Source organism: Onychostoma macrolepis, chromosome 14 (assembly GCF_012432095.1).
Source record: "Onychostoma macrolepis isolate SWU-2019 chromosome 14, ASM1243209v1, whole genome shotgun sequence".
Classification (NCBI taxonomy): Eukaryota; Metazoa; Chordata; class Actinopteri; order Cypriniformes; family Cyprinidae; genus Onychostoma; species Onychostoma macrolepis.
In genome coordinates this window covers 8,831,525-8,859,123 of record NC_081168.1, presented here as the reverse complement: position 1 = coordinate 8,859,123, position 27,599 = coordinate 8,831,525, and the positions used below count along the sequence as shown (strand labels likewise).

Genomic DNA, 27,599 nt, shown 5'->3' with positions numbered 1-27,599 from the left:
TTCCTTGACATTGGTCCAAAATAAAGTATGCTTATTGATGAAAAATAGCCCCAGAGCTACATTTTGCAGTCATTGGCTCTGTAAATGTGAGGACGATTTATTGTTCTCATTCCCCAAGCTTGCATTGTGCTGAAAGCAAGAGCATTGCAGTGCAAATGCCAGCCTTTAAGTGAACCTTTATAAATGCTACGGATGTCCACCGAACTTAGTTGGTGTGTCATAACAAGATTTTCTCGTAATTGAGAGAAATTATTTGTCAAGGGGTACTGCCAAATTTGCGACAAAAATACTTTGTGCTTTGCACCACAGTGCCAAAATACCACTTTGCCTATTCTAAATATAATCAGTGATGGCAGTAAACACAACAGCTTATAATATAGATGGTGAGAAGACTTGATTTTCAACATCTAATGAGAGAGGTACATTGGAGGGTAATTGCAATGCCCTAGTTGGAAGAAAAACAGAACCATTCTTCTTTTATTTTCAGTAAAATTAATTTATTTCTTGAGCAGTGACCAAAAAGAAAAAGTAGCCACGTTCACACTGCCAGATTTGGGAGTTGTGGGAGTGAATCCTCTACATGATCATATTTTAGTTGTGATGTGCCATTAAGCGTCCATAAAATCAGTATTTTCGAGGGTCCCATGTTAGAGATATCATTATTGTGCTCATGAAGGTGATCTCTCAGAAGTCTTCTTAATCAAGGGGCTGTGAGAAGTTATCAGTGGTCCCTTGTTGACCACGGAGGTCTGGGATCAGCCTTATCTCAGCCGGCCAGAGAGTGGGGGTGTTTCCTTTGAACGGTGACGCATGACTCAGCCCTTCCTGTCACGCTGCGGTTTCCTCTCCGACCTCGACTCTCATTAATCCGATTGTTCCTCCACTCAGACTGATGCAAAACAGGTCTTTGGTCTCCTGCCGGTTCAAGGCATAAAACACATGACTTGGTACATGGCCCTCAAATTCAGAAAAAAAACATTCATTCATCAGGTTCCATGAAACCTTGTGTTTAACGGCAGAAGATAAATGTATTTGAAAGACGTTTGCTAAAAAAGTTAATTTGCCCAACAGTTTCCTTTTTTTTTTTTTTTTTTTTTTTTTTAAGGGAAGACCTGTTTTCTGTTTCTCACTGAAAGTAGAGGGTATTCACTGAAATCTTATGACTGTACACCTTGGTATTTCCTTGTGTACATCCTGCTTTGATGTCAAAAGGCAAAAACTTCCTCTGTAAGCTCTAGAGCAGAAAAATAATTCCTTATTACAAATGTTGGTTCGACAATTATGATTTCTCTAAATGTGTGTGTTTTTGTCTGATAGGTGCAAACCTTACACTGATCCTCTGCCTGTTGGAGAAGTCACTGAATCACACAACCATTATCCTCATAATCTGATTAAGGATGTCAGGAACAAGGTTGAATTATTAAAAAGTAAAAACAAGGTATGGATTACAGTATGTGCAATTTTGTTATTTATTATTAAAAAGTTTTTTGCCTTCAAAGATGCGCTACTTTTTGTTCCCTTAACTAGGTTTTATGCATAAAGAAATTAGTATATTTTTGAAAAAAAATAAAAATGTTCAGATCACGTACACTCACATGAGGTAAAAAGTAGCTGTTTTATTTTGCATGGAGCAGGTCTTGTCATATTAAGATGACATGACCAGACAAAGTGTTACTTATTTTATCTTTGTAATAACTCCTGTATATAAAAAATACTGAGTGTACCTTTAAAAATGTAAAAGATTTGTTAGTTAAAAATATGCCTTCTGACTGTAAATTGAATAATTAAGTGGAAATGTAGTAGTTTAAATGTCTGCAACTTTTAAAACCAAAGCTTTTACACAATGTTGAAACTGGGTTGCTAATCCAGATTAATAATACTTTCAGCTTCATTTTGGCTCAAAATAATTGACCTCAAAATATTGCAGTTTATATGTTCATGGAAAAATGCTGATTTAGAAGTGAACGGGAAGAATCCAAATCTGATGTACAGCATACATCTGTCTTCCATTTAAAACTCATAAAGTCTTTTGAACATTCACATCACTAAATTGCCCTTTTAGAAATAATTTTGAGAAAATAGGTCTCAATATAATAAAGAAACCACAAAAAAGCAACAATCTGCATTATGTTTCTAGACAGCACAGTCCACTTCAGTAGTCTTATTTGGCTGAAGTATCAATAGATTAGTGAAGAATGACATTCATTGTGTGTATGTGAGTGACTATGTGTGTGTTCTCCCCTAATGGAACTGATAGCTGAGGCTCATTTAGCTCTGCTGTGAATTATGCTACGCTTCAGTCATCTTCAGTGGAGAACAGAGGCCAGTAAACAGGGCAGCTGCTGCTTTGAGTGTTGCCCCAGGACAGAGTTTATACTGATATATCAGTCCATCTTACTGAGCACACTGAAGCCAGTAAAATCCTCATAAACAGAAGTTTCTCCCAGGACTATTCATGCACTGAATGTTGATTGTTTCAGGCCTGTTTTCAAACACATGAGATGACTTTAAATGCTATTTATGTACAGGGCGGCCATTGTGGTCCCTCCAATATGTTGAAATCACATAAAAATGTGTGAAATACTGCTACAGTATCCCTAATTGTTTGCTTAGAAAGATCTCCTATGTCTGTCACTCTATCATCCTTTGCTTGTGCTGCCAAATGTTACAGTGAACACTGCAGACATTATGGAAAACATCCCAGGAGGCCTTATTACCAAAACCACTCACCCAAAACTTAATGAAGCACATGTTTTCATTTGTAGCATTCCTCTACACTTCAATGTGACTGTACGTAGAGCTGCTGTAACCTACCAAGTCAAGCATGTATTCAACTGCAAATCATCAGCTAAAAGCACTGAATGATTTTTAGTCACCACCAAAAATATAAGCTTACAGCAAGATTTTCCTTATACAGCAAGATTTATGTGACACAGTATATTCTCACAGTAGGAATGTCATTTAAAACCAATCATGCCTGCCCTCCCTTGTGCTAGGAGGTTCGTTCTCACCATGGAATAGGTGTAAATTTTGAGGTTAGCTGTATTTAAAGGCTTTTGTGACAAATAGATGATGCTTTGCAGGGATGAAGCACAGCGGTCAGTGATAACAAGGCCCCATTTAACAGGGTGGGATTTGTTTAGGGTGAATTCCTTTCTGTCACCTCATATAAATTTTCCAGCACTGTGAATAACAGCCTGGTAAGAGTCCATCTGTGATGGTTCCTTGTAACCCCAAAAATAAAAAAGGGCTGTCACAGCAACTAAAAGACAAAATAGGAAGGTCACTCCGAATTTCTGATTACATCATCAGATCGAGAGAAATGCTAAATGTCACTCAGGAAATTTGTCACTGAGTTTATCCAAAACACTGCATGAATAATGGTCATTCTATAATGAAATTACTTAACATAGAATAGAGGTATGTTTATGCTGAAAAGTATGCCAATTATGCGTCTTGTTTTTCAGGTATATTTTAGTGCAGTGTGCCAATTAAAATCAGCTACATGTAAGACTAAACAGCGACATTACAAGTCCACAGACTTACATTAAATGAGCTCCACACCTCATTTCTGTCTGTACAGCAGCGTAATGTTATGTACAAAAAAAGAAATCCTAACCTTTGTAAAAATGATTTTGCATTAAATATTACTGTTCTACGTCTTTACAAACTAAAATAGACAAAACATTTAAATACGTGTTGTTCAGAGCCAAAGCCATGCTTCTTACGTTTCAAATACGTCTTATAAACAGTCTGTGAACCCCAGGAAGTAAGCTAAAAAAAATGAGTATATTGCTCCAGAAATACACCCGGAGTGTTTCATACCTTTTGATGTGACGGCCAGGAAAACAGATGTTGTTTGAAACTGAAAACAGAGCTCTGGAATCTGGTCTTTTGCCAAAAATCTGCATTATTATTATGTCTACATTAATGAGTTCCACTTCAATGGTGACAGAATTAAGCCTGGCATTTTAAATGTGTATCAGGAAATGACATGGAACAGAGGCACACCTTCTGTGCTTTATTCTATGTGCTGCATTTGGCCTTAAAACTCCAGATGTAGTCTACTAAATGTGTGAGGCTGAGGAGTGTAAAAAGGTCCAGTTGCAGTAATTTACAGTAAATTAGTCCTGTGACCCATCTGCTTACAGGAAATAAATGCTCAAAGTTTAATGTCATAGGTACTGAGAGACATGATATTGTGTTGTTCCTATATTTTCAGATTACTGGTTTACATTCCTAATGATCTTCATCCATTTCCTTAGACTGTAAGCATTCTGATGGTGGAAACAGCTAATGTGTCAGGAATCTACTCCTGTACAGCAAAGAATGAACTTGGGAACAGGACCATGAGAATCCCTTTCTATGTGTATAGTAAGTGGACCATTTTCATTTACTGAAAGTAAAAAATCCATCTTTAAAGATTTGTGGCAACCTGTTTCTATTGACTTGATTTAAATTTTGACAGTTTTCGTTAATTTGATTCTACCACATATCCAAAATACCAGAGTAGTACCATAGTGCTTTTACTACCTTTTTTGTAAATGTACCCAGATTTTATTTTCATATATAAAAAAAATACGGTACATCATTTTTGGTTATCCTCACACTCATAATTATGCAGTATGTCATTTATCTTCACAGAACATTTTGTATTTTTAAATGATCTTATAATATTTCACAAATTCCATCTTTGTTTTAGTCCGACTGCTAATAGTCTATTAACACTGTGTTTTATTACATAGTGAATTCTGGCTGATTTGTAACTGTACTCTGGGCAGTTAATGTGTTGTTCTTATGATAAAGCAGTATTGAAAAAATTTTGCAGTGAAAAAGCTCCTCACTCCAGGCAAAGGCTTGCAACTCCGCTCCCCGTTCTGCTTACATACTCTGGAATGGACTGTGTTGCTGGAATGCCAATCTCTGTTTTTAAATGTTATATGTAGCTGACTGGGGTCAAATGTATATGAAATGAGAAACCCATTCACTGAGTTACATAATGAAGAGTGTGTCGGCTGTCAGAATGTTCAAATCTGCCTAAATTAGAATGATGAGAAAAAACGAGCTGGAATCAATAGCAGCCGAGGCTCGGGAAGCATGAAAAATGAGAACTGTGCAATAAAAATGGAGACAGAAGATAAAATGGAGGATGTCAAGTGGCATGTCTCCAGAACAGAAAAGAAAGCCCCAGAGAATATGCTGTGCTATGCAAGAGGTGAAGATGACTTTGTGCGCAGGAATGCTGGTCAGAGGGATGAAATAGTAATAACAGCTGTCTCCTCTGGTGGGACGTATATTGCTGTGAATAAACAAGCGTTTTGCCGGCTCCCTGGAGGCCTGGCCTTAGCCTGGTTCCTATTGTAATGCTTCAGGTCAGCCATCGCTGCCGCCATTCGCCAGCAACATGCTTCCAATTAGGAGTGATGAAACAGGAAATAACTGCAAATTTGACATTCCTGGCATGGCAGCGTACAGCTTTGTGTTTTTAGTGCAGGCCAGAGTACGGTGATCTCTTTCAACAGTACATCTATAGCGTAGTTTCAGGTCCCTCATGAGCCATATGTTTTCTGCGTTAGTCACGCTTTCTCTAATTGTAGATTTACAGATTATGCATGAAAAGCACACAATAAATGCATCGTGTTGACTGACATGTTCAATGAATTGTTCTTTTCCAACCTGCTTCTTAATGTCTTATTTTGTTTTACCTTCACTAGATCAGGCACAGCCGTTTGAGATTGGGCCCTTGAAAGCTGTTGCAGGAGATGACGTTACATTGACCTGCAGAGGCACAAGATACCTCTACGATAGGTTGCATTGGTATGGTCCACAGAGCCACATAGTTCCCAAAGGCCAAACCACTCTTCGGATCGAGCCCTACAGCATATCTTTGTCCATCAAGTTGCCCAATGTCTCTAGAAACCACACACTGGGCTATGAATGCCAGGCTTTAAACATCAACTCCAATAAAGTAGTCAATGCAACATCTCTTTTGACTATTAATGGTGAGTTTGAACTACCAAGAACCAAAGAATTTTATCTTTATGAAAGCATCAGTGTACATCATATGATGTAATGTAAGACCCAGCTTATATTACTGATCAGCGAGAAACAAATGGCACTGGTGCGTGAATTGCAGGAAGAGGGGTTGTTGTTGTCGTTATACTTGCAGTTTTATGATTAGTAGCCTGAATGGTTGGTTAACAATTACTGTAATTAAATGCAATACAATACAATAAATTCAAAAAAAATATATATATATATAATTATTATAGTATAATGTATAATAATTTATAATCAAATATACATTTATAAAAAAAATACATGAAGTAAATATTATTAATATTGAACATTAAGGGAATTACTGTTTTCATGACAATAAGGCACTTCTCGTTTTCATTACTGTAATTTAATTATTGTACTTTGCAAAAATAATATAGAATCAGATGAATACATTTATTAAATTAATGTTATGTTTAACACATATTTAATTAATACATCATTTTTAATGTAGTAGTAAGAATGGGAGTTTTTTTCATTAATGTAGACTTCTGAGAATTGGGATTAAAGTGTCATCAGAAAAGAGCCATGAGGTTGATGTGAAAGATCTTGGCAGTATTCTTATAATTCACCCTTGTGCATGAATTGCTTGTATTGATATCTTTAATCAAATAATTTTATAGAAGTGTGGCATGTTAATGAGAAAAATGTTGTCTGAAACAGAGAGGCGAAGGCCCACACTGATGCAGAATCTGACCAATAAGGATGTGAACAGCAGCAGCACCCTGACTCTGTACTGCTTGGCTGACGGCGTGCCAGAACCCGATATCAAATGGTACAAAGACGAGACTCCTGTCATAGAGGGACCAGGTGAGAAAGCGCTAAATGGATTTATGTGCAGTCACAGGTGAAATCAGCTGTTTTACAGTGACTTTAAATGTAGATACTTCTAACAGGGATCTGGATCTGTTTTATATGTTGCATCTTTCAATAATGCTTTCAGGTATCAGTCTAAATGATGGCGTTCTGACCATTGAGAGGGTGAAGAAAGATGATGAAGGCATTTATGAATGTCTTGCCAGCAATGACAGAGGGGAAGCAAAAACCAGTGCGGTCATTACTGTAGTGGGTAAGTACTAACTCTTCACCTGCCTTTATTTAATATTATCATAACTGTGCAAATTGTCCTGTTTTAGAACTTTCACTTCCTTTGTGAAGATGATTCAAAATCTCGTAAGCACCGATTTTCCATGTATTAATGTAAACAGGACAAATGGCCAAACTTTGAATAACTACTGAATAAGAACGACAGACTAAGGCTGCCAGGAATACCATGCAAATTCCAGACTTTTATGATGAGGGTCTGGGAGTTAAAGTCAGAGTCCTCTCACAAGGGAGTTGACCTCTTCATAGTCTTTGAGGATATTCATTAATGACCAATGAGAAATGTCTTTAAAGAAGCAGGGGGTTTAATATGAACAAAGTTCTTGTCTCTGCACCCCTCAAAACCAGCTGCACCGCTCATCTCAGTAGTGAAATTCAGTTACACTGTATATCCTGTAAAAATTGGCTTGACTTGATTCAACAAACCCAAGCCAAACACATTCATTCAAGGAGAGCAGAGTGTGCTTTGAATTCTTTTTCCTTCCTCTTTTGGCAATCAAAATTCCTTTTGCTGTATGTAGTATGTGAACACTGAGTTGTTGAGTATGTTGTAAAATGTGGTTTTGTATTTGGTACACTTGGTATGTAATTACATGTACAAATGTTATTAAAAACATAATAATCTGTGCAGATAAAATTTGTTTGACAAAAACATTGTGATGTCTAATATTTATTAGACAAAAGCATTGTGATGAATATGGTACAGATGGTTCTCTTACTGAATACATGCTGTTTCTGCACACAGGAGAAGACGGTAAACCAAATATTGAGGTGATCATCTTGGTGTCTACTGGAGCAGCAGCAACGTTTCTTTGGATAATGCTCATTCTCTTTATCCGAAAATTAAGAAAGGTAAGGACTTGACAGTAGCTATACGTGAACTGTACCTGGACTACCGTAAGATGTTTTTAAAGTTCTTTTTTAAATGCAATATATTCCTTTGATGTTACTCCAGTTACGTCTACTCTGAAAACTTTATCTTCTAGTGTGCATACAAATGCTTATGTAACTTACAGTGATTTGTTGTTTTATTTCTGTTACTTAGTCATGGTTTTCTCTCAAAACTCTTAATGATGTGTGTGAAATGATCTAATCAGAGCCCTAACAGTCATGCAGCTACATAGGAAGAATGACAGAACTCTGTTCTATTTTGTCTGAATATTCTGTTTTATGAACTATTTATTTATTTCTACCAGCCAAGTTCAGCAGATTTAAAGACGGGTTACCTGTCCATCATCATGGATCCTGACCAGATCCCCCTTGATGAGCAGTGTGATCGTCTGCCCTATGACAGCAACAAATGGGAGTTCCCCAGAGACCGTCTCAGGCTCGGTGAGTTCAAAGATCTTTTTCAGTCACGTTTTCTAGCTAAAAATTGTAAAGAGCAAAGCATCTGATAAAAACAGGAATGAACAGGAAGTCCTTCCTGATTCAAAAGTTATTCGTTCATTGCTCATTAGGCTCATTAAAGATATCATGCTTCTTTAAGTAGTAACTTTTTCAATATTTTTAATATTTTTCTATATTCAATCTATATACTGTAGATGGCATAGCTCATATGACTTAGTTTTGGAAGAATTTCATTTAAAATGATTGATTCATATTGAAGTCTCTTTCTTGTGGTACTGAACATGTAAAGAGCCATAAAATACAAAGACAAACATCCATACACAGCTCAACACAACTGGCTCTTTCTGCTCCTTAATTGCCTTAATCCTCAGGCCTATTGTTTGAGAAAGGTGGGCATCAGGGTTGTCTAAGTTTTCAAAAGAAAATATTATGCTTTTATATATCAGCAAGCCGCTTCTGTCATTCAGTCTTAACTGCTCCGTGAATTTTCAGTGGAGGGTCAGTAAAGCAGTCCCAACCTCAGCAGGCTGTTTTAATTACAGCCTCACAACTTTCCTGACAGGGCATCCTGCTTGATTTATGAGCCCCCAGGACACGGCTAGCTCATGTAGACGCTCTCTCTCTTTCTCTCTGTAACAGGTAAAACTCTGGGCCATGGAGCATTTGGAAAAGTTGTAGAGGCCTCTGCATTTGGCATAGACAAGATTTCTACTTGCAAAACGGTGGCAGTGAAAATGCTGAAAGGTAACTGCAACATGTTATGTTTTAATGGGCTCCAAAGCCATGAAAATTGACATGATTTTTTTTTTTTTAAATGACATCAGCTGCATGAACTTCAAAGTTTCTGCAAAACCTTATGATAATGTTCTCCAGCATGATTTGGAGAGTGATCCAGTGAGCATCTTGTGCTTTAGTGGAAGAAAAAACATCTGTTTACACAAATTTACTTACTTACAGATTAGTGACCTAGAAAAAGACCACCAGAGCGTTTCTTTGTCTGAAATTTCATCTTTGAACTTTATTTTAATTCCCAGATTTTGATTGTGATTTCAGATTTTTAGACCTCACAATATAATGCTATCAGATCAACAGAAACGCAGTACAAGAACAGAAAGTACTTAGTTGAATGTAATCAACATTCCTGTAAGTTTTCTCACATCACAAATTTCCTCTATTAGACAGAAATGTAAAGCCTTTTTAGGGCCACATTGAATACACTGATGTAGTATATTGAATGCAAATGTAAATCAGATATTGAACACAGAAGTCCATAGTGGATCTCTTGGTATTCATGCATATGAAGATAATTAGCAGCTGTTCAGGGTACTGCATGCTGCATGTGATAGTCCACAGATATAAAACCTTGGACAACAGCATACGTAAGTGAACTGAATGTGCAAATACTCACGTAGCATTTATCACTGACCCATGAACAGATGTTTCTTAGTTCACACCAAACCAGAACCAGCATGCTTCGCATAATTGGTCAGTGTTTGCTATTTTATTGCTTATTTCCAAAATGTCCACTTTAATACAACAATATCGAGTCAACTCAGCGGATTTGTGTTATGCATTCAAGTAAAACAAATATTTTGGTCTAGTAGGACTGTATCCTCTTGCGGTTGTATTTGTTTAAACTCTGCCCGTCTGGTCAAATGTCTGCAGCATTTGTTTAGTAATGGTGCGTTCTTGCAGAGTGATGAGCGCCTCTCTGGTGGTGGTGGTGGTGTTTTGCCTGCTCTTGATGATGATAAATCTCTCGACTCATTAGATGTGCGTTACCACTAGTATTATTACATTAGTCTTCCCTGTGCATTAAACATAGAACTAGAGGCAAGACTGATGCCTCCTTATGCACCACAGGTCACCTCTTAATAAAAAGCAGTTCCCTTCATTTAAATCCATTCTAATTATCAAATCTACTGCCTACATATATTTTATTTCTAGAGAATTATGTGGGCCTGCTAGGCAGTCACTGTTTTATTACTTGCATGTTTTTTATCATCCAAAACATGAAAAATCTAAAATGCAAAGGAAAAATTAGTTTGCCCCCAGTTTGACATCATTAATAGTCTTCATGCTGGTTTCATTCCTTCCTCTACTTTGAAACAAGGAGCGCCAATATTCCTCTCAGTAAAAGTCACTGTGAGGTGTCTTTGGTATGAATCATGTACGAATTACTGCTCAACGTTGAACATAGCTCTCCTGTGTCATTTTGATGGGTCTAAACCACAGGAAACCTGACGTGTTAAAACAACAGCCCTCCAGTCTGACTTCATGACCTCAGAAGGTCACCAGGATAATGTTCCTGACCACATATTTTTCTAGAACGATGTACAAACTACCAAGAAACTCAAAAAGTGCTGTTTCTTACCTTTAGACAGCTTATAACAATGTTGCTGCCAGATGTTGATCTGTCCACTATAATTTATGGCGTGCATTATTTTGTCTGTTTAAAGTTCCTTTAAACACAATGACAGGCTTTGAACTTTAATTTTATACTTTCCAGTAACTTCCAAACTTGATGTTTATCCTGATTATCAAAGCGCTGATCAAACTGTTTTTGGTGGCATGATTTAATTTTTACCCTTTTTTCTTTATAGGACAAATATAAATAATAATATATATAATATAATACAAACTTATGTTGTTTATAGGACAATTATAAATAATAATATATTATAATATAATACAAACTTATGTATCTGTGAATATAGATAGAGAGAGAGAGAGCTCAATTATTTTATCTATATTTATATAGCTAAATTATATTTTTTATTTACTTAAAAACATTTTAGCATTTTAAATTTTAAATTTTAAGCCACAGTTGTGTCAAGATATTGATAGAACATCTCATATCCATTTGAAACAACAGTAACAGTAACTGAAAGCTCAGCCTTTTGACAAGAGACCTGAAATACAACAGCAATCTTGAGACCACCGCAACATAATCATAAATTTTCCTAACATTCCAAACAAAAATCCTTTATGACCATGTAAAACATTCCATTAATTACTTTTTTCCTCTTATCCTCTCCTCCAACTTCCTCTATACTCAACAGCCGGAGCTACAAATAACGAGTGCAGAGCTTTAATGTCTGAACTGAAGATTCTGATCCATATTGGTCATCATCTCAATGTAGTCAATCTGCTAGGAGCCTGCACAAAGCGTGGAGGTAAGAGGAAGCTGATGGAGAGAATTCAACCATGGCGATATGAGAAATTTGTACAATTTTTGAATCTTTTTCCTCTGTGTTTTTCCTTTTTTTTTTTGGTGTACGCTCAGGTCCACTAATGATAATCGTGGAATACTGCAAGTATGGAAACCTTTCCAACTACTTGAGAAGTAGGAGGGGTGACTTTGTGGTTTACAAGGTAAGCAGAACATCTCTTGAACAGTTATGCAATGATTTAACATGATGACGCATTATATTGACGGTAATGTGTGCTGATAACATCCACAGTCTCAGGACGGTAAGGCTCTGCGTTCCAGCTCCGGGTGTGATCTAAGCGAGCTCATCAAGCGCAGGTTGGAGAGCGTGGCCAGCACCGGAAGTTCAGCCAGCTCCGGCTTCATTGAAGATAAGAGCTACTGCGACTCGGAGGAAGAGGAGGAAGGTAGCGACTGAGTGTCTTCCTTCCCTTCTCCCCTTCTCCCTCTCAACCCCTGCCTCACCTCCACCCCACCCTCTCTGCTCTCAAGGCTCCGCTGATTGTTTTTTCCCCCTCAATCTGATAGTTAGCTTCCTTAGGGATTCATAAATACAACTGCTATTTTGTATGAGCCACTGTCACCCACTGCGCGCAGAGCTTTTTCTAATTTCCTTCCCCCAGACCAGAGCTAGTCCGCTGTGGGTACATTGGGTCGTGCTGTCCCATGCCGGTTATTTCTGGTTTGATAAACTGTTTACTCAGGTGGATGATCCACCCACAAGCCCCTCACTTGAGTATCATTGATAAAGTGCACGTCGCAGTCTGCATCTAAAAAAAGAAGCCACGTTTCATTGTGTCTCCCTATCGGATGTGTCTGTAGTAAACAGGAGAATTATGAAGGCAAAAATATTACAACTTAAGGGACTGAAAGAGGATCCAAACTTTACAGATTTGTAGACAGCACAGATTGTTACCAAAAGAGATTCTTGGAAATTCTGTTTCTTTTTTTGCCTGCCAAAACTTGCATTACAAAACAATGGTTTTGATTTAACTAATAGCCTGTTACCCTTTTCTTGCAGAGCAAGAGGATTTGTATAAGAAAGTGCTCACACTAGAAGACTTGATTTGCTACAGCTTTCAAGTGGCTAAAGGCATGGAGTTCTTGGCTTCAAGAAAAGTAAGAGTCTGAAGATTTCATGAAAAATATCCCTAACCCTTGTAATGAATCGTTGTATTCTTAGTTTGTTATGGCAGCCCATTTTAATACTAATTTCCTTTTTAAATAATTTTCTGGTTTGTAATGTTTTACGTTAATAATCAATCTCTGTATTTTGGCAACACTTTGAGAAGTTTTGTCCAAAACTCCAGAATATGAAAACCCAAATTACTTTATTGATCCAGCACACTCATTCACACACATCCAGCAGATGAGATTAATTGCCACACTAAATGAGTGATTAATTGCCACACTTTAGTATTGCCATACTAAAGATGCGGTTTAGCATATGTGGTTTAATCTCACCTCAGGTCAGAGTTTCCCTGATGGCAGTTCCATATGTTTTACATTATCACAGCTTTCCATCATGTGCTTCATCTGACAGCATACTGCCACACATGGTTCAAATAAGACACAAAACGTATCTTCACTGCAGTCCCTTTCCCTGGTCAAGACACTGAGAGTAGAAAGAACATACAGTTATATCCTGCTATTACAATAAACTGAAGTATGGTAGAGCATAATGTAATAGGATCTCTCTTTTACTTCTCCAAGTGTATTCACCGTGATCTGGCCGCACGTAACATCCTGTTGTCTGAAAACAACGTTGTGAAGATTTGCGATTTTGGACTTGCAAGAGATGTATACAAGGACCCAGACTATGTCCGCAAAGGAGACGTAAGTGTGGAAGATTATCCAATTACTTCATGGTGCAGTTAGGCTGTATAAGGCACACAGTGTTTCAAAACTACTTAGTGTGATGGACGCAAATGATAACGGTCCAAAAACCACTGACACTGTAAATGTTCATCTGGAAAAAGATAAAATGTTTGTTAATGCCAAGAGTCTTTGGCGTGCTGTTAGTCATTTTATAAGCTCTGATAATATTATTCTGGTCAAAGGATGTTTTCTTGTGGTCAAGTGTGAGCCAAGACGTCATACATATTGTATAATCAAATAGTGGTTTATAAGCTACAAGTTGTTGAATGTAAATTAATATTGGTAGTTGTTCCTTAACAGGTGAGAGTAACATGGTCCGCTTATCTTTTTATAGGCCAGACTTCCCTTAAAGTGGATGGCTCCAGAGGCGATATTTGACAAGATCTATACCACTCAGAGTGACGTGTGGTCTTTTGGAGTGCTTATGTGGGAGATCTTCTCTCTTGGTAAATATCATTGCTGTCCTAAGAGCGTAACTCACATTCTCTTTATTCACCTTTTCATTGGAGACACACACAGCACTGTTGCAACAGTTCAGGAACTTGTAGCAATTAAAGAGTTTAAAATACTCTTATTTTATTTTGACTGTTATCACACACAATCTTGATTTAATATTTTGGGGAGATTCGATTATGACTCGATCAAAGAATAATTTCAAGCTTTTATCATTTCAGGCGTTCAGTGCTTGGAACAGTGTTTTCTGCTCTGAGGTTTTCCATGAAACAAAGTGTCGGCTTTTCTTTCCTTTCTTCTATAGAGACGTCTCTTAGACTTTGTTTGTTTGCTTTACTGGTTCGGTGCATTTTACACCAAAGCAAAAAGCCCAAACAGGATTCAGCACCCATTTCAAAGTTAAACACATGAAGTAGGAAGGCAACTCAGCACATGCTGTGCTTCATCCAAATGGAAATAAAACGAACTCGAGGGTCCTCAATCAAAGACACCTGGCACAAACCAGGCTGCTCAAGAGGTGCCCTGCGCTATCAACCTCCTTCAGATGTGGAGGGCTATAACTATCAGCTGCTGTTAAATTTTTTTTTGGGAACAAAAAAGATTGCATTGTCAGCTTGAAAAAAAAAAACATTTTCATTCCACTAGTGCAATCTGTGAACTTCAACAATGTGTTTTTAAATCATAAATAGAGGTCGTAAAACAGGAGAATCATCTTCCATTTGATCAGGTTTCATTCCCAACTGGAAATGTAAACCCACAGTTACCAGGCAACATTTAATGTAAATGTCTGCCCCCCTCCGTAAATGTACTATAACTTTTAATAGTGTATTGTACAGTGTATCTTTGGCCCCTTTGTCATTAAAGGCTCTGAGCAAACAACTTTAATGTCACCATTCATATATGTATGTATGTGTATATATATATATATATATATATATATATATATTGACAAGTCTTCTGTGTTGTTAGTTTCTAGTTTGATACACTCTTTTTTTTAGATTTTTTTTAGATTTTTAGATGAAAGTGAAAGTGAAAGATGTATAAATAACACAAGATATAGATTGTGTATAGATAACACAATGCAAGGTTTTTCACAATACTAAGCAACCACTAAATTGTATATTTAACTCCCTAAACTTCTAGATTATTAATGTGGTTTCAGACTTTTAAATATAAATGTGTTTTTAAAGATTTGCCTTGTAAATGCATAACAAATAAACCAGAAACAACAGTAAAATTCCTCCAAATCTACATTCACTACATTGGGTGCAATAAACTCTGTGGGAAAATAGTAGGCCGTCATTTCGCACGTTAAAATAAAGCTAAAATAAATTTATAGGAAGACACAATATAAATAATCCATTGTCAGTGATATAGAAGGAATAGGATCTTAACTGATGACTCTGAGCTGTCACAACCACTGGGCTGCACTGATTTAAGTTGGTGTCAAATAGACTAACACGAAAAGTTTAGAAAAATTATTATTGCTACTTGATAGCGTCCATGAGAGAAAAGTTTGCACCGCACCCAAAGTACACTCTCATGTTTTGTGTTGTGGAATTGAATTTCTTGTCCCTGTTTTTCTAGGCACTCCACATCTACTGCACTCTGTTCCCAAAGTTGCAGGAGATTTCAAGCGCTGTTAATGTATTTGTTTTTAATGACTACCTAATCTATGTCAGAAGGGGGTTTAGATCATAGTTTAATGAAAGATTGACCTTTTCTGAGATTCATTGTTATGATCTGCATATTTTAGTGGTTATCAGATATTATTAAAAGGATTTCACTCAAGTAAATGAAAATATTGTTTCATGAATCATGGTTTTTGCAAGTGTGCAGCAAAGCCTCAACAGTGCAAATTCACGCTGTCTTAATAATTTAGTGTTTCTGGAGAAAACAGCTTTGTGTAGAGATTCCAAGTTCAGTCAGATCGGCCCCGCTGATGCTGATTGTGCAGAGGTCTTTCCATTGATCTCTCTGTGCTCCCAACCCACTTCACAGTTTAGTGAGTTTCTTGTCAGGCCCTTTGAAGTGGCCAGAGCTCTATTTCATGGAAAAGTCTTGATAACCCCATTATTCTCTTTCTTCTCCCCAGGTGCCTCCCCTTACCCTGGCTTACACATTGATGAGGAATTCTGCTGCCGACTGAAGGAGGGCACCAGGATGAAAGCTCCTGAATACTCCTCCTCTGAAATGTAAGAGTTGCTCTGCTTGTGTCACTAATGTCAGGGAGTCCTGATTTGAAGGCTCTTTGTCAACTATACATGTGTAACAATTGTCATATTGTGTACTGAGTGTTTTAATAAGTACTTTTTGAAGCTTTATTGGCACAATTTATTTTTTCATTTTTGTTGAGAGAAATAGGTTAGATAATATGTTAATATGTTAGATAAACTATTATATAACACAAAATTAATCTAGTATAAAAACATTTTATATTTTATATTTGCATGCCTGTTACCTATTCTAGAACATCCCACTGTATCCAAAGTATGCAGGGAAATATTTCAAGGTATATTTTTTATTTTTTAAATGTCTCTAAGTTCTGTCTGTGTGATCCCGGAACTTTTAAACAAACTTGAAGTGAGCGCAAAACAAACCTCACCTCTCTCTGTAACCCCCTACAAAACTCTAGGGTTATTAGCTGAAATCTGCACTCTGGGGAAAGAAACTCTTCTCCTATCGATACAGTTGAAGCGAGCAGAAATATCTAATTTCATTGCTTTGACACAAGACTGAAGCCTTAAATGGAAACAGATCAATTATTCACTGAGTAAAAGAAAAAGAGAAGCTTCTGATTGGCAGCTAGTTTATAGTGCAGTTGATGTGTGCTAGGGATCCATTACTAACTTACACCAATGCAGCTGAAACTCAAGTTCACATTAAAGGCTTCGGTCTACTAAGCAGCATGGGGTGGCCAAACACAGTGGCAGGGCCCCTGGGCATCAGACAAGGAAACCCACCGGCAATATACTCCCATTGTGGTTACAGGGTTAGAGAGCAAAAATGTGAAAGTTTTCAGATGTAACAAGATATAAGAGAAGAGGTCATGCTATCAGTTTTAAATGTGGAAACGAAGTGAAGTGGACAACTTCAGATTAGTGTTGCTTTTAAATAGGTGCACAGAACTGAATCGCCTCATTCTGAGAAAGAATATTCACAGCCTGTTCTCAATAACAACCCCTACTGCTGTCAAAGAAGTGCTCTACTCGATCTTCGTTTTGAAACTATGGGCTAGTTCAGGATGGTAATTTTTTATATCTGATATTCTGTCACTGTGTCATACCCACTTGGAAACCTGAATAGAGCACTTATGTTTAAAACATAGCACGTAATGCAAGTTGTCTCACATTTGCAATCACACACGCCAACTGAACATAACAAGAGGTCATGAAAGATGGTGATTGGAGATGACCTACAAAATGCAGTCCAGACCTCAGACCTGAATTGAATTTGACCCTCATAAATACAGCCTTTCTAATGCCAAGTCCTCAAAACCCAAAAGTCTTTCCATTCATCTTCAAAGAAATTGTCAACTAGCATTGCAGATAAGGGTCAATTTAATATACTATATCACCTTTAGCACTGATAACACTGTTCTTCAAGAGAGATGAGACACTGATCAAGTTATGTGCTGGCCTCAAGGTTAAACATTACTTTATTTCCGACCCAGGGAGTGACCCTGATCAAACTTTTTTTGAAGTTTAAACTTCTATTGTAAGTGATGAGAAGAAAGCAGCTCAGAAATAAAAACATTGACTGGGTAGACTGTCTAGACTGATTCATCCATTTAATGATGAACTGGTTCCCACTGTCCCTCAGGCTTATAACTATTCAATACACTGAACTAAACGCTATTGGCTGTCATTAATGTATTTCCATTAACATTTCCATAAGTGTGAGCACAACTTGAGAGGATATAGAACATCCTGGTGTATCGTTGATTTTAGAGGAACCACCATTTGCCATTTTTCTGAACTTCCTGTTAGTTTAAGGAGTCGCTCCATCTGGATTCATTAAAATAACCATTTTAGAGTCCTGCTTCCTCCTGCTAATCTCCTACACAGCCCACGAGAAGAATACCTCCTCTCCGATCACTACCTAATTCAAACCCAGATGGATATATTAGTTGATTATTGTAAGGAAATAATGAGTCATCAACTAGTACAGTAATTTTTCCATACTCCAAATTGCCCAATGTTGTGCTAATCAGACGGGATCAGAGAGTTTCATGGTTAACAGGCTTTATTTATATAAGGACCTGTGAGTGCACCACTGTAGTATAAACAGGATACAGCTCAATCATCGCCAGTGATCATTTACTCAAATGCCTAGTCGGTGCATTGACGCCTGAGTGTTTCACAACTGAAACTTAGCCTTCAGATAAACTTAACCATTACAGGCCACTGCAAAATCGAATAAAGGACCCCAGACGTCCCTTGTGGGAAGAGATGCTGACAGCTCGTGTAAAGCAGGAGGAAGTTCCTCTCAACACAAACTCTCACCCTGAGAACGGTGCAATGAAAACACTCAGCCTCACTCCTTGTGTCACGCACTGAATATTATTGATGACTGTGAATAATTGGATAAACCGGATTTGCAGACTAACCTAGAGGTCAAGGCAAAGGGTGTAATTCATGAGGGTTTGTGTAGCTGCTGAAGAATTGCAATTTATGATTATGGTGTAGTTTCAAAGGACGTTCTTTAACATGTGCCTGTGTCTCTCCATAGATATCAAACCATGTTAGACTGCTGGCATGGAGAACCATCCAAGAGGCCCACTTTCACAGAGCTGGTAGAGAGGCTAGGAGATCTGCTTCAAGCTAGTGTGCAGCAGGTAAGAGAGTCTCATGCACTTCATTACATTGAATGGGCTTCCCACAGACTTTTTTTAAATGTTTACTACTCTGACCACAGCAAAACCACAAGAATGTTATGGGATAAGAGATGCACTGCCATTACACAGGCAAAACCATGTTAGACTGTCACTGCAAACTGTGTTTAACAACTAGTCATAGATAAAAGGTGAATATTTTATGAATTTGATGAATGGAAAGTTTTAAAGCGAGTTTGGAGTGACTGTAAAGAAATGGTAAGACAAGCGAAGTCAACTCATGGGGTTGGTAAGATTTTTTAATGTTTTGAAAAAAATCTGCTCACAAAGACTCCACTTATTTGATCGAAAATACGGTAAAAACATTAATATTGTGAAATATTGTTACAATTTCAAATAACTGTTTTCTATTTGAATATATTTTAGTAGGAATAATAGTCATCCTTCAGTGTACTTCAGTGTCACATGATCCTTCAGAAATCATTCTAATGTGCTGATTATTGTTATCAATGTTGAAAACACTTTTGCAGCTTCATATTTAACTTTTTGATGGATTCTTTATTTGAAACAGAAATCTTTTGTAACATTATAAATGTATTTATTCAATTTAATGCATCCCTACTGAAAAAAATCATGATTCTATTCACTATTCACCAAATGTTTGAATATGTAGGGTATGGTATGTTATAGCAAATACAGGCATAGACATAAAAATGTATTTACATACACAAATCCTGTATTCTCAATTACAAAGATATCCAAAGATGAACATTTTGATGGTACAATATGTTCTGATACATTTTTCTTAGTTCAAGATGAAAGTAAGGAATGAATCTGATTTATAATATGGCTTGAAGAGAAGATATGGTCTCAGTAAAAGACTACACTACACAGCATAGAGATCAAAACATACTCCAAGCCATCTGAATTGGAAGCTTTCCAAACTCGCTCTTTCTCACATAAGGAATCAAGCTTAGAGTACTGCCTGGACTGCTCCTAATAACACCATCTCCATAAAACATATTCACACATTCCCTTGCAGATTTATGTACAGATTCCTCCAGAATCCTATAAAACTATATGCAGGGTGATGTCACAGTTTTAAAATGAGCTGAATGTTTAAACACCTTGTCTCTCTTAGGAGGGAAAACACTACATCCCAATCAACACGGCCCTGTTGACCAAAGCAGACCCCTCAAACCTGAGCCCCACAGAGGAGACCTCCACCAGACCTGTCTCTCTTAGAGACTCCGGGACGGCTTGGTAAGATAGCTTTATCTTATCCATTTAACGAATATATTCTCAGACTGATTCGTTTTTGTAATTCAGTTGTTATGAATCACTCAGAATGACAATATTAATGAGGACTATTTTAGAAATCTGTTTTTTGTAGATAAAGTTCTACCATCTATTTTCTGGTTTCCATACATTTTCCTGTTTCAAACATGCACTACACTTCATCCCAACGGCCTTGAATGCTTGAATAGTTTAACAGTGAAGGAAAGCACTAATTGGTTCTTGATAAGAAACGGTCCTCATAGGCCCCTCAAGGAATTTCCTCTTTTGCCACAAATGCAGTTTCAGGATTTATGCCTACTTAAGATAATATTTATCCAACCCTTGTGTTTCCATAGGTCCTTCAAGTATATTTGTGATGAATAGTGTCGAAATGCTGCAATCCCTGTTATCCCTTAAGCTGAATTTAAAAGATATCGCTTTACCCTGCTGCGCAAAATTAAATTAAAAATATTTCATCCAACATAGTATTGAACTTTTACTTGGAAACTGTGATACCGAACACATCCCTCTCACTGTAATGTGTTTCGTGTATTTGTTTGGATCTGCCAGACATGATGTCATGAGAAACCTTCCACACTGATCTGATATGCAGTATTTGATGCTTTCAGGAACATCAAGGTCCGCCCAGCGAGTGTGAAGACCTTTGATGAAGTAATCATGGAGAATGGAACCAACAATATCCACGAGGTGAAGAGCTGGTTTTTCACACTCCTTCCTTCATAAGAAAAGGCCCATTACGAACTAATGCAAATATATTGTATCTGTGGTTAAATCATGTTTGGTTGTTCACAGGGCGGCCAGTCGGACAGCGGAATAGGTCTATCTTCAGACGACCTGAAGACACTGAAGCGTCTGGAGTCGCTGGCCAGACCCCGGAGTTTCATGTCCCGAGTGTGAGTATAGTATATTCACTCCTATTTAGACTTTTTGCCTGGACCACAGGAACGGGTAGGTCTGCCGGCATATGCCCTGGAGACCCTCCCACTGGGCTGGAATGTAGATGCCACAATTGTCATACAGTTTCCCCCCACCATCTCCACACGACTCCAGCCACTACCCCTTTTCTTTGAGAGACGTGCCTGCGCGAGAGTCTCTCAGACAATGGCACAGTGGAGAGATATTGCCTAAGGTGACAATCTCAACAGCCAGACAACAAAAGCAGGGCTGGGCGTGTGACTTGTTAAAGCTGTCCGTAAGGTCTGGTGACTAGCATCTTTGTTTGTACCGCCTGGGTCATAATGGCCTCTGACTCCATCGTTGAAACATGCTACAGATATGGCACATGGCCATCTCATACAATAACATGCCTTTATTTTATTTAGGAAGTATTTGAGAGAGTGAGTGTTTAATACTGTTAGTGATTACAATATATTCCATTTAGGGTTCTATTATTTTTGCTACAGAGTGTAAGCTGGGAATACAACTTAAATATATTGAATGCTTAATAACAAATTAAGATGATCTCCTTAAAAACATAGTCAGTTCTTGCCTGAGACCAGCCTAATAATTTATTAACCACAGACTAAAGTGTGCTGGGGTCTGAGACATCATTGCTTGTTCATAAATGGGCCCCAGGGCAAATGGCGCTGAAAACTAAAGTGAAGGTGGCCTTTTAAATTATTAATGGCAGGCCATTGGGCTGGATGAGATCTGAGACGGCGTTTATGGTCTTCCAGTGCAGCAAAGGCCAGGGTTAATCTACAAAGGTTATCCTCTAAATTGCATTCAAGGCCTTGTGGACTATAACGGCATCCTAATATGTGAGGGCAGCGGTTTGGACCACCAATTGCAGCTAGACAAATAGTGATAATCTCTTACTGATTGGAGGTTTATGACTCAGACCTGGAGAGGCAAAGTGGTTAACTGACTGATCATGGTCATGCTGTTTAGAAGTGTTCAGTCTAAATATGTGATTGGCATTAGATAAGGGCAGCTGAGTGCAACAGTGGCTACACCACAATGCCAGGGCTATATTATATGATCTTTATCTATAAAAGGATCTTATTTTACGGTCTTGTAAAAAAAAAAAAAAAAGAAAAAACTATACTACCACTCAAAAGTTTGGGGTCAGCACGATTTTTAAAAAAGAAATGAATACTTTAATTCAGCAAAGAAGCATTAAACTGCTGAAAAGTGACCATAAAGACATTTACATTTACATTAAAATAAATTAATGCATTAATAAATGAATAATAAATTATTGAAAAAAAGAAGGGAAAAAATTTTTCAGCAGTAGTGTATAGATCAAGTATTTTTTGAAGTAAAGATGTCATTATCAAAAAATAATCCCCAACATGGAGAAATTTCTTTATAAGAAAAGAAATTGTCCACTGCAGTGTACAAATATGACTGAGTGAGTCCACAGCATAATACAAAAGAGACATCTGACCGCCGAATGCTGCGATCAACCAATCAGATTCAAGTGTTCCAGAGAGCTGTGTAACAATTTTTAATAACACCACATCACACTTCCACCATTTTTAAATTCCTCTACTGCTATGATTGATAGTTTGATTACAAATGAACGTAGTCAACAGGTTTTGATTAAAAACACTCTGTCTGGCCTCTGTCAGCACTCCCCCAACTTTCCATGTCTCATCCCAACTCGATATGATGAAAAGCTGGGCACAGCCTGCAACCAGCTGGCAAATCCATGCAAAAGTTGCCATGGTCACAGGCATGGGAAAAAAGAGCCACTCGGAGCATGTAGAGAATGATGTATATATTGTAAAGAGGTGGCCCCTGCCAAGGACCCACTCAATCACTGTCACCTTTGACCTTCTACTGCTTTACTGCTACGTCCAAGATTCTCCCTCCACATTGTGCCTCTGGATTCCACCTGGTACTCCCACATTTAGTATGCACATATGTGAAGTGCTTTGCACTGACAGCTCTGCTTCACACTGTGTACAAACCCCAATACATGCCATTTCGCATAGGCATTTACTGCAAATTATCGCCCCTTGAGAGACTATAGACTAAAAGCAATGCAAACTCCCTCCAGGGTGTCTGACCCGCTGACCTCAGAGGAAGAGTTATAGCAACACACAGAGCAAAGTACAACAGAATAATTCTATTTCTATTTCAATTCATTCAAATCGGTTTGCTTCTTCCACAGGATAAAGAGCAAAAGTAAGGAGTCAGTTCTGCTGGAGGGCGAGAAGGAGAAATACCCACCGCTTGTTCCCTCACTGGACTTGAGTCTGGAGGACTCCTCTCTCGACCCAGAGCTGGAATGTCATAGCCCACCTCCAGACTATAACTATGTGGTCCGTTACTCCACACCACCCGTCTGAGTTCATCTGCACTCCTTGGCCGCCAGAAGTCTCACCCAGTTTTGGAGGATCTGATTGGTTGGGTCCATTTTGTCTCTGCACATTAGATCTCTTTTATTTTCCACCACTTTTTACCACTTTATCCTGTACTGGACTGGTCATTCTGAGATTCACGTTTTCTCTTTCTGTGCACTTTTTCAAGGTAGTGTGTGTGAGTACAGTGGGCTGCCACTCATATCATTGTTGCAGTCTGACATACAAATGGACCACCTCAGGTATTCCTGCAGTCTACTGTGAACACAACTAGCACATTTTATTACAATAACGGCACTGTTTTTCCCAGCAAAATAGCATTTTTTTAAACAGAATGGTGGCTAATTATGAAATCATTTGTTCAGTGGTTAGAACGAGAGGACAAAGGCAATTCTTATTTTATTTCTAGATAAATATTTTATTGTAATGAAAACTGGAATTTTGGTTATATGGTATTTTATTTTTATTTTGCTAAAATTATTTCGGAGCTCACTAAAGCTCTTTTTTTGTTTTAGGAAAATATTTTTCTTTTGAATAAATTTCACGCATATTTTACTCTGTCAGACGCAAATGTCAAACAAAGACCACAGATCATGAATAAATGAATGTGCGGTCTGAAATTCCTTCCCAGAACACAATCTGAAATTGCAGGACACATTGATCATCAATGCTACGGATGTACATTGTATTTCCAGGTTCTGTTGCTTCAGTCTGAGGGCCGTTTTCCTGAGTAATTGCTCAATGAAGCTAAGATGAATCACTTTTGCTCCCGCATATAGTATTTTTATCATCATAGCTTTTAATATGGATCATTTTATGGAAATCAGTCAAGCTTAATGTCTTACACATGTCAGGACTCAGTTATCATTCAGTCTATCACTGTGAAAAAGGGTTCTAAAGCCTTAACAAGTAAATTATTCATGCACATTTAATAGAAAACTAATTTGGACCACAATAAAATGGCCTTGCTCTGTTCAACAATAGTTACACTGCCTGGTGTACTTTTCATATTTATGTTGTTTACACTACTGTATACATAACAGCACGTAATATGTTGTGCAGCTATTAACCAGAGGAACGTATTCTGTTACTGATTCAGTAGTCTTTCGTGCAAAAATACTACTAAAGCTTGCAGGGCAGGCTATAATATTGTCAACAGGCTGGTCGCTATATAAATGGTCATGATAATTCTAGTAAAAGCATGTGCACACCTGTAGATGCTATCAGTATTAACTCCTTAACATGATGGAATGGGTTGGAAATAATTGCATTGGTTAAATCAGATTATATATTGACAGTTGTAAAAGCAGTTAGGCCCATTATTGCTAATTATTGTTTTAAGTCCAAGTACTACATTCATTGTTGATGGACTGTCTTCCAAATAATGAAATGTATATACTGCCAAATGATGCTTTCAATAATGTTATTTTGACTGACTGGTTTTTGTGAAGTAAAATTGTATGCACTGATATTTTCTACATATATTGTTTTGTATTATAATTGTATTTTAACATTAACCAAGTATAAATAAAGATCTATATATTTATATATAGCACCTTTTCAGAGTCATGATTGCATTTGTACTAGTGCATAACAATGACAATGGTTTGCCTGTCAAATACTGCATTCTTCTGCATATAGCATGATTTCTGACAAGTCTATACATATTTCCAGTAAGGTTAGACTGACTATTATAAGATTCTTGGTGGAGATGGTTAGGCTGTGTGTCATCTGTGCGCTCTTCCTCCTGCTCCTTGGTCGCAGAGACACATTTCCTGAATGGGGCGAGGTGACGGCAGTCTGTCTGTCACCAGGACAATACCTCTGTGAGCAAGAAAAGGAAGGGCTTCTCCATCATTCCCATCACAACAGAGCTCCAAACACAAAACTTCCCAAGGGCCAACAGTGCCCCCCAGCTTTGCCGCTAAAACGCTAAAGGTGAAAAAGGTGCCTTAGGCATTGTTGCCGTTTCTGCTTGTCATATTAAAGATAAACAGTGTGTACTTTGTAAAAATTCACTTGATTTATTGAGGATTGGCGGTGTGTTATTGGCTTGTTATGAAGGTTATGAGACATGTAAACTGATTCAGGAATATGAGCTATAAACAAACAAGGGAAGGATGTTGGGAGGGTTAGGGTTCATCATATTCTGGCTACATGCGCAAATGTGGCATTCACACACACTTCATATTTTTCCAAGCTCACAGGAAGTACATACAGTCTCCGAGCTCTGCAGCTAATCAGAGTTCTCAATTTCCCTTGCTCCAAATGAATATGAATATTACGTGATCATGCATCATTTCCTACATTTTTTCCAGTTTATTAACCTAGAAAAAGTTCTAAACACAAAAATATCTATCTAAACACAACAATATCTATAGCACTAAATATCTATAATATCTATACTAATATCTATAACACTAAATCTATCTATCTATCTGTCTATATCTATCTATCTATCTATCTATCTATCTATCTATCTATCTATATATATATATATATATATATATCTGTCTCTCTGTCTGTCTGTCTTTGCTGTGATATAATTACAGTTTTTCTCAGTGGCTTTGGTGCATTTCTCAGATCAGAAATGAAATTCTCAAAACTACTTGTTCAACCTCCACATCATCTAGTCACTTGTGCACATCATAAAAGCAGTTTCTTTTTGTTTCAAAGCAGTTTCAATTCTTTTGAACAAATTTCGATTGCTTTGGTACATTCATGCAACTGATTATGTACATTTGTCTGCGGTTTCCTACATTATCAGTTGCTAATATCATGTTGCTCAAAATGTATTTTACAGTTCTCTGTGCTATAGTCTTACCCCTCAAAACATCTAGTCATTAGTTCATCGTATCAGTCATTAAATGCAAAATGGTTGATCGAGTTGTCATAAACTGTCAAGCATATTTTCTATACATTTCTATTAGACTTTTTGTATATTTGCCTTGAATTGTGCAGGTGAATCTTGACTTTCACTAATGAGGAAAATATAGATCAGAGATTCCTCAAATCTTTCCCTGGAGGGCCAAGCTGCTGCAGAGTTTATTTCCAACCCTGATCAAACTCACCTACCTGTGATTTTCTAATGACCTTGAAGACACTGATTAGCATGCTCAGGTGTGTTCGAGAAGGGTTAGAGCTAACTCTGCAGGAAAGTGGATCTCGTGGGCCAGATTTGAGGATCCCTGATATAGATCAACCAATTATAAACCAGCTTTCTGAAATAGCTCAAAGGTGCATCTCATGAAGGTGCATCTCATCTTCAATTGGAAAGCATATATAGACAGAGGACAACACAAGAGTTACAAACTCTGACGATGAATGAACATCCAGAAAACGATCAGGGTCAACAGCCGAGAGGAAGAAGAGGAGTAAAGATGCATGGTGGAAGGATACAGAGACAAAACAGAGGAAGAGGCCAAGGACATAGGCGCATATCAGATGAAATAAGGGCCACTGTTGTGGACTATGTTGTCAATCATGGCCTAACAATGGCTGAAGAGTGCAGCTAAATATTGGGAGATCAACCATATCCTCAATTATTCAAATATCAATATCCCACATACAGTAATGTTTATATTTGAAAGGATATATGGCATACATAAGAAGGTGCAGTTCACAAGGACTTTTCATTCTGATTGCACTGATATGTTCATTGATATACTTACTTTTGAGAGATGAACTAAAGATTTTGAGTAAGTTACAGGTTTTTGCAGGAAATCCACTGTGGGGTGCTGTTTGTATGAATTGTTTTGAGAAATGCATATACTTTTTTGCAAATATTAAGGATGATTCGAGAAATGCACCAAAGCGACTGAGAAAAACTGTAATTAAACATACTTTCATTCAGCAAGGACACATTCAGTTGATCAAAAGTGACAGTAAAGGCATTTATAATGTCACAAAAAAAAATTATATTTCAAATAAATTCTGTTCTTTTGAACTTTCTATTCATCGAAGAATCCTGAAAAAAATATATATCACAGTTTCCACAAAATATGAAGCTGCACAACTGTTTTTAACATTGATAATAATAAATGTTTCTTGAGTTATGTTAAATTGTAATATTACTTCACAATATATTTTTTTATCATACAAATGC

General features: G+C 37.5%; 1 protein-coding gene across 1 annotated transcript in view; it reads left to right on the top strand.

The window, feature by feature from the left end:
- kdrl (kinase insert domain receptor like) overlaps window positions 1-25,046 on the top strand; it is a 40,347-nt gene extending 15,301 nt beyond the window's left edge. Inside the window, exons 11-30 of the mRNA XM_058798204.1 lie at window positions 1,318-1,438; window positions 4,266-4,374; window positions 5,715-6,002; window positions 6,721-6,867; window positions 7,001-7,126; window positions 7,907-8,013; window positions 8,358-8,493; window positions 9,151-9,255; window positions 11,574-11,687; window positions 11,798-11,886; window positions 11,976-12,129; window positions 12,744-12,841; window positions 13,436-13,558; window positions 13,935-14,046; window positions 16,149-16,248; window positions 18,785-18,890; window positions 20,029-20,150; window positions 20,795-20,873; window positions 20,979-21,079; window positions 23,305-25,046. Of these exons, the coding sequence (XP_058654187.1) occupies window positions 1,318-1,438; window positions 4,266-4,374; window positions 5,715-6,002; window positions 6,721-6,867; window positions 7,001-7,126; window positions 7,907-8,013; window positions 8,358-8,493; window positions 9,151-9,255; window positions 11,574-11,687; window positions 11,798-11,886; window positions 11,976-12,129; window positions 12,744-12,841; window positions 13,436-13,558; window positions 13,935-14,046; window positions 16,149-16,248; window positions 18,785-18,890; window positions 20,029-20,150; window positions 20,795-20,873; window positions 20,979-21,079; window positions 23,305-23,482 (2,515 nt within the window). The 3' untranslated portion in view covers window positions 23,483-25,046. The remainder of the gene's footprint in view (window positions 1-1,317; window positions 1,439-4,265; window positions 4,375-5,714; window positions 6,003-6,720; window positions 6,868-7,000; window positions 7,127-7,906; window positions 8,014-8,357; window positions 8,494-9,150; window positions 9,256-11,573; window positions 11,688-11,797; window positions 11,887-11,975; window positions 12,130-12,743; window positions 12,842-13,435; window positions 13,559-13,934; window positions 14,047-16,148; window positions 16,249-18,784; window positions 18,891-20,028; window positions 20,151-20,794; window positions 20,874-20,978; window positions 21,080-23,304) is intronic.
- The last annotated feature ends 2,553 nt before the right edge of the window (window positions 25,047-27,599 follow it).